The following is a 7,514-nucleotide window of genomic DNA, read 5'->3' on the forward strand; positions in this document are numbered from 1 at the left end:
TGCACGGATTAGAGGATGTAAATGGGATAGTGGATGGAAAAAGGTGTGGTGGATGTGATAATGGGTGAATCAAATGCACGGTTGAATGAATAATGGGAAAGAATAATGGGAGAATTTTGGAATGGTGGAGGTAATGCACGAAAGGGATGAATGATGGGATGGTGGCTAATTAATAAACATGGAATAAATGGGAAATGGGGGGGTTATATATTAGGGTTCATGGAAAATGCACGGTTTTGGGTTAAAGGGAATTAGGGTTTATGGATGATGGATAGGAATGGTGGGATGCACGGCTTAGGAGGAAGATTGTGTGATGCATTGTTTTGGACGTCCATTCCTCGTGCTCTATTTGCATACACCACATTCCAGCTCAGTTTTGCTCCAAAAGCTCCAAATTGCATCATTTCATGTAATATGTCCTTTAAACCTGAAAACACATGAAAGTAGCTTAAAATACTACTTTAACGAAGAAAACATAACAAAAATGCATAAGAACTAGCTAACTAAGGCGCATAAATATGCTCCTATCAATATATGTGTGAAGAATTCCTGTGGAACAAAATTGCTAAAATGTCCCAGGTGCATGACAATGAAACTTCTGAAGATAGGGTTGTGGGAATCCTGTCCAGGTTGCCGCCGAAATCTCTGATGCGATTTAAATGCATACGCAAGTCTTGGAGTGCTCTCATTAATAGTCCAAGTTTTGTGGCCATACAGCTTAGCAATTCCGTTGACAACAAGCTCTTATCCTCCACTTGCATCCTTCTCAATCGTTCTCAAGCGCACGTTTTCCCAGACCAAAGTTGGAAACAAGAAGTTTTCTGGTCCTTGATTAATCTTTCCATTGACAGTGATGAGCACAACCTTCATTATGATGTTGAGGACCTACATATACTGTTTCCATTGGAAGATCATGATTACGTTCTGATTCTCGGTTATTGCAATGGGATTGTTTGTGTAACAGCAGGGAAAAATATTCTTTTATGCAATCCTACAACGAGGGAATTCAGGCAACTTCCCGATTCATGCCTTCTTCTACCTTCCCCTCCCAAGGGAAAATTTGAATTGGAAACAACCTTTCGAGCATTGGGATTTGGCTATGATTGCAAAGCTAATGAATACAAGGTTGTGCAAATTATAGAAAATTGTGAGTATTCAAATGATGAGCACACATATTATCATCGTATTACTCTTCCTCACACGACTGAGGTATATACTACGGTTGCTAACTCTTGGAAAGAGATTAAGATTGATGTATCAAGTAAAACCTATTCTTGTTCTTGTCCAGTGTACTTGAAGGGATTTTGTTTTTGGTATGCAACGGATGGCGAGGGGTATATACTTTCATTTGATTTAGGAGATGAGATATTTCATAGAATACAATTGCCTTCTAGGAGAGAATCTGGTTTTAATTTTTATTATATTTTTCTTTGTAATGAATCCCTTGCTTCTTTTTGCTCTCATTTCGATCGAAGTGAGAACTCTCAATCATGTGAAATATGGGTAATGGATGACTATGACGGAGTTAAAAGTTCATGGACAAAACTACTAACCATTGGACCATTACAAGGCATTAAGAAGCCATTGGCATTTTGGAAAAATGACGAGCTTCTTATGGTTACCTCCGATAGAAGAGCCACCACTTATAATTCTAGTATTCGACGTTTCAATTATCTTCATATTCCTCCTATTTTCAATAGAGTTGTTGATTTCGAAGCTCTTATTTACATGAAAAGTATTGTTCCACTTAAGTGAGTTGAGGGCAAAGTTCAATTTTCTCATATTTAATTTGTAAGCATGATATAAAGCTTGAATTTGCATCTTTGAATTTAATTCGCTTTGTGGCCCTTGTACTTTTTTTTTTGCCTATCATGGGGTGCATTTAGTTTTTAGGGTTAATCTCATTTTTGTACGCTTAAGTTTCTTCATTTTTAATATTTTATACATTAAGTATTTTTCGTTCCCATTTGGTATCTAAAGTCATAATTTTGAGAGACTATCATACATCTGTTTAGTTTTCCACCAAAAAATTCGGTTAACGGATGACGTGATACTCACATAGACACTAACTGAGCACCACAAATCAATATGAGAATATTAAAATAAAAAAAAAATCTCCTCCCCTTGTGAAATATCTATATACGAAAAAAAAAAAATTAAAATTTAAAAAAAAAAAAAAAAAGAACTTTTCTCTCCCTTTTTGATCTCCACCATCGCCTGCCTCTCTTCTGCCCATACATTCATGCAGCCACCTACACTTTCATGATGAGACATACTGTGGAAAATATGGAAGAGAATGCTTTTTCTCATTATATTTCTCTACAAGATTACAAGGATATATATACATGAAAAAAGGGAAGACTTATGTCCAATCACCCTAAATTAAGGGATCCAAGTGTGTAGGTAGGACGGCTTATAGGACGGCTATAGGATAGGACGGCTTATAGGACGGCTATAGGACGGCTTATAGGACGGCTATAGGACGGCTTATACTTCCAATACTCCCCCTCAAGCTGGATCAAGGAGGTTAATTGATCCAAGCTTGGAGAGCAGACTTGAAACTGAGGAGAAGCAAGAGACTTCGTGAAAATATCAGCAAGCTGATCTTGGCTTCGAGTGAATGTGGTTTGAATTACCTTGGACTGGACTTGTTCCCGAACGTAGTGACAGTCAACTTCAATGTGTTTGGTGCGTTGATAGGAGCATATTTAGGCGACTTACTTAGCTTGTTTTCGTGCATCTATGTTGTTAATTCATAGTTGTTTTAGTAGTTTAAGCCATTTTCGTGTGTTTTTAGGTTCATATGGCTAAGGAAGCAAAAAGATGCATTTTGGAGCATTTTGGAGCAAAATTGGGCTTGGAATGGATAGCATATGATTGGAGCCAAAGTGTTGGACGAATTTGAAGGCCTTGTATTCATTTTGGACATAAAACAAAGGGCCTAGCCCATTCTCTCTTAAACCAACCCCAAGGCCATGCATTTCCTTCCAATTCCAAAGCCCACAATCACTTCAAAAGCCATGCAAAGAACCATCCATTCCATCAAAAACAATTCATCAATTCACATGCAAAACCACCATTAACACACATGCACCCCAACAAAGCCAACCTAGCTAACCCTACATGCATTCTTTATGCAACTCTTCATCATTCCACCATTCATTCTTTATTCCACAAACAAGTCACATGCATTTCCACCTTCCTACTTCATCATTTCACCACATTCTCCCTCTTTAACTCATTTCATTATTCATTCACTTTGCATTCATTCAATTCCACCCCACATGCACCCTTTATTCTTCATCATTGCAACCATGGCACATTTACACCAACAAAACAACTCCCATGCCATGGCCTACTCATATTCCCATTTCCTTTCCAACATCTCACATGCATTTCCACCTTCCTACTTCATCATTTCACCACATTTTCCCTTTTATTTCCACATGCAATTCTTCATCATTGCAACCACAAACACCTTAAACAAATAGCCATATACATCTCCACTCCTCCTATAAATACCCTTGCATTCCCATTCATTCAAATCATCTCATTCACAACACAACACACCACAAACACTTCCCTATCCGTGAGTTTCTCTCCCTTAGAATCCAAAAACCATCTTCCATTTCCACCAATCCTCATCCATTTCCATAATTCCCCAACACTTCCATCCCCCCAACCAACCTATCCTTAAACCTTGTGCTACAACAACGAGGAAGAGAAGAGTGCCTAAACGTTCATACAATTCAAGTTTTGAGTTGTTGGAATGTTTAGGTGTTTCTTTGATTTCAAAGTTTCATTTTAATTCTCTTTGTTTTGTACGTATGAGAAATGGAAGAAAAGAGTGCTTAAACGTTCATACAATTCAAGTTTTGAGTTGTTGGAATGTTTAGGTGTTTCTTTGATTTCAAAGTTATGAGGAACTAAACCCCCTTTAGCTAGGGGGTGATTCGAAACTATGTTTATATTTGCAATATGAATTGATTAACTTTCATTGGAATTTCATAAGTTTTGGATTCAATTTATTTAAACCGTTTGAGTGATAACTTATTTATGAATGTTTATTAAGAATGCACGCTTAATTTTCATGCATAAATATGACGCTAGAATATAAGTGAATTTCACCTAATCGTTATGAACTTATATTCACAAGTAGTGGAGGTTGCTTATAAACAATCGTGTTAAATGAATTCTTGGCACGAGTTTCATGCTCATCATAGTAACGAATGCCTCGTCAACACTTATAGTTTTCATAATGCTTAATGATCTTTGATTGTATCTTTATTGTGCTATTCACGTAAAGGACTTTTGGAGAATGTTGTGAATTGCGTTGCGCAAACCCATCCAATTCATTAACTTAAGGAAAACTTGACGGTTAATTTAAGCGGACCTAATTAATCCGGAGTGTTGAGTTTCATAATTTATCGAAAGACCAACTGAGAATCAATCTTGTATGCAAGTATAACATGTGTGAAGAAGAACCCCTTAGCTAGCCTTCATTCCATTCATTCCATCACAAATTCATATTTACATTCCGCTTAGTTTATTAACTTGTTTTGTTATTTCAATTTTCGTCAAATCAAAACTTTTCCCCCCCTTTACTTTCTTGTTCTTTAGTGCTTAGAATCTGTTTAGTTTATGTTTTAAAGTATTTTGAATCAAGCCATAATCTTAAATTCGTCCAAAATTAGTTTTGAGTCTTTTGGTTTGTCTTAATGTTTTAAATTTTAGTTTTGCATTCTTTGAGTCTAGTTTAGTGTTTTATATTGTTTTTACGTTTTTAAGTCAATTTAGAAGGTTTTAGCAAGCCCTCCTAATCCCCGGTCTAGAACGATCCCTCACTTATCCATTGTACTACAATTGTCAAACGAGGGTTTAATTTGAGTGTCAAGTAATTCTCGCACCAAATTTTGGCGCCGTTGCCGGGGATTAGCAACTTTGCTAATCCCTTGGATTGTTTTATTTTCGTTTGTTTTTTATTTTTCCAGATTCTTAAATTTGTTTTGTTTCTTGTTTTAGGTACTAGTTCATGACTCGGAGTTCTCATTCGATTCGTGAACATATCCTGGAGTGATTAGGTTCTTCGTCCGGCTGCAAGACGTAAAAGAAAGCGCTACTTGGGAGGCAACCCAATACAGTAAATAAAACTTTGGTTGTTCATTGATTTTTTCGATAAATTACAATTGTATCTAAACATGGCAGAAAGATGGAGCCTTTACAAAGGTTGTGTACGTGAGGCCCCACTATGTGGCAACACTCTCGGAGCAAGAGGCATCGGAGCAGGAGGCATCGGAACAGGAGGTCTCGGAGCAGAAGGCATTGGAGCAAAAGGCATCGGAGCGGAAGGCATAGGAGCGGGAGGCACCGAAGATAGATCATTCAAGGCCCCAAACCTTGGTGGAACGCTGGATGACCCAGGAAAGAGGTGCCTCTGGAAGAAAGCTGCAAGCCTTTGACGGTCATCAAGCTCGTCAAGTTTCCTCTTCATGCCTGACGAATAATTGTTGGCAAGCACGTGCAAACTTCGGTTCTCGTACTTAAGCTGTTTGATCTCCTGCTTAAGACTCTCCACCTCCGCCATCAAGGATTCAACCTGACGGGAGCGAGCAAGAAGGCGTTGGCCCATGTTGGACACAGAGCCAGCGCACTGAACACTCAGAGCCAGGGATTCTTGAACGGCCAACTCATCGGACCGTCCTGAAAGTAGCTGACTGTCTTTGGGAGTGAGGAGGTTCCGAGCCACTATCGTAGCCGTTGTGGGATCCGTCATCACAGAGTCCTCATCTGTTAGAGGGCCATGGGAAGATAAGAAAGACGGGCACCATACCTTACCCTGACGAGACGCGACCGGATCACTGCTTAGACTCAAATCTAAGCAAAGGTTCGATGGGTTGGATGAGCTAGCCATTGTTCACGAAGTTAAAAGAGAAGGGGTGGACGGAGTAGATTTTCAAAGGGCCGGAGACGAGTTTCAAGAATGGAAAATCTTCAGAGTGTGTAAGTTGGCGGTGATCGATAGCTCTATAAAAAGCCAAGGCAACGCGTCCACCGATTCAAAAAGCCGACAAGCGCAAAGTTCGGCGACGCTTTATCTGCTTTTCAAAAAACGCGTTCAACACGTGGAGGCCATCATCGCAACTACACGTCTTTAGCCGACAAGCGCAAAGTTCGGCGACGCTTTATCTGCTTTTCAGAAAACGTGTGCAGCTTTATCGAAGAGGCGTTTTCAAAGATCGAAGAGGCGTCTTCAAAGATCGAAGAGTCGTCACTATTCCAAAAAGCCGGATTTGCGGGATCGAAATGTTTGTCGACAACGGTAAAAGAACAGTATCACCACTTGCTATTGAATTCCCTATATATGTCGACCTTCATCTTTTATGGCAAGACAGAACTGAAGAAAATGCCCAACTCTTCCTCACCTCTGAGGGCGCACTCCCAGCAAAGCCTTTCGAAATACTCCATTCTTTCTTCTTCCCCAAAGATGATACCAGATGCCTAGAGTACAGATGACCCAGGAGGAAACAGCACCACAAATACATGTGTTGATTCATTCACCGCTTCTTCAAAAGCAAAGGTATCTCATATCATCAAGGGCAAAAGCAAAGGTATCTCATATCATGCTCTTTCCCTGTCTTTTCCTTTGTCCTTGATATTACTTGCATGGCAAAGTGAAAGAAGCAATCAGCCGGCACTTGGAGTCTATCTGGACTCTATTCCCTGGTTGCTTACCTAGCTTTGCTGAGCTATCCTCTAACCCTCTTCAATACGAATTGGAGAGATTGAACAAAGAAACAGATAAGAGGAGGAAGCTCAGACCTTCGGGGGAGACCAAAGGAAGCCTGCTGCCCAGTTCAAGAGTAGCACAAAGGAAAATCAACGATGGGAGCAGCGCAGTTCAAGAGTAAGCCTGTGGAATCACAAAGATCCAAGCCTCACTGCAATCACCAAGGAGAAGATGGAACGAACACTCCATAATTAGATTTGCATCTCTAAACTCTTCTCTTTGTTAGATACATTCTGCCATGTTTAGTTTGTTTAATTGCTGTTTATATGTTTGCTTCTGTGTAGTGTGGTTTTTAACATTGAGGACAATGTTTGATTTAAGTGTGGGGGAGTTACTAAAGTGTTTTGATGAAAATTCGTAGGGTTTTATCCACCATAACTTCAAATGTTGTTTCTTGCTGTTTTTAAGTGTGTTTAGTGTGTTTTGACTTAAAAATTCGAAAATCACATAAAAATTTGAAAAACATGTTTTGAAAAGCCTAAAAAGAGTGTTTTGAGTCGTTTTTGTGTCGTAGGTCACCTTCCAACACAATGATAAGGATTTGGTTTCTAATTGCATGACTGTTGAAAAGAGTTATAAACATGGAGAAAAGTTTGATTTACTCTTGGTATATGCTTGGTTATGGTTATAATGTATGACTTCACATGCAATCATAAAAGAAAAAAATTAGTTATGTAACATGCTTGAAGGAAGGAACTCAAACAAACGCTACAACCCTGAGAGACTT

The 7,514-nt window shown here is 39.1% G+C and overlaps 1 protein-coding gene across 1 annotated transcript; it reads left to right on the forward strand.

Moving 5' to 3' along the window:
- The first annotated feature begins 555 nt into the window (after positions 1-555).
- LOC125479989 (F-box/kelch-repeat protein At3g23880-like) lies at positions 556-1,755 on the forward strand. The gene has a single exon (XM_048590172.1). The coding sequence runs from the start codon at positions 571-573 to the stop codon at positions 1,753-1,755; it is 1,185 nt and encodes a 394-aa protein (XP_048446129.1). The 5' UTR covers positions 556-570.
- The last annotated feature ends 5,759 nt before the right edge of the window (positions 1,756-7,514 follow it).

This window comes from the organism of the source record quoted next, unplaced genomic scaffold (genome assembly GCF_019419815.1).
Source record: "Pyrus x bretschneideri cultivar Hongxiangsu unplaced genomic scaffold, Pyrus_bretschneideri_v1 Contig30, whole genome shotgun sequence".
In the NCBI taxonomy this organism is placed as follows: domain Eukaryota; kingdom Viridiplantae; phylum Streptophyta; class Magnoliopsida; order Rosales; family Rosaceae; genus Pyrus; species Pyrus x bretschneideri.

What these genes read in the sequence shown, in the direction of transcription:
- LOC125479989 (XM_048590172.1), top strand. Translation starts at nt 571, where the DNA reads ATGTCCCAGGTGCATGACAATGAAACTTCTGAAGATAGGGTTGTGGGA.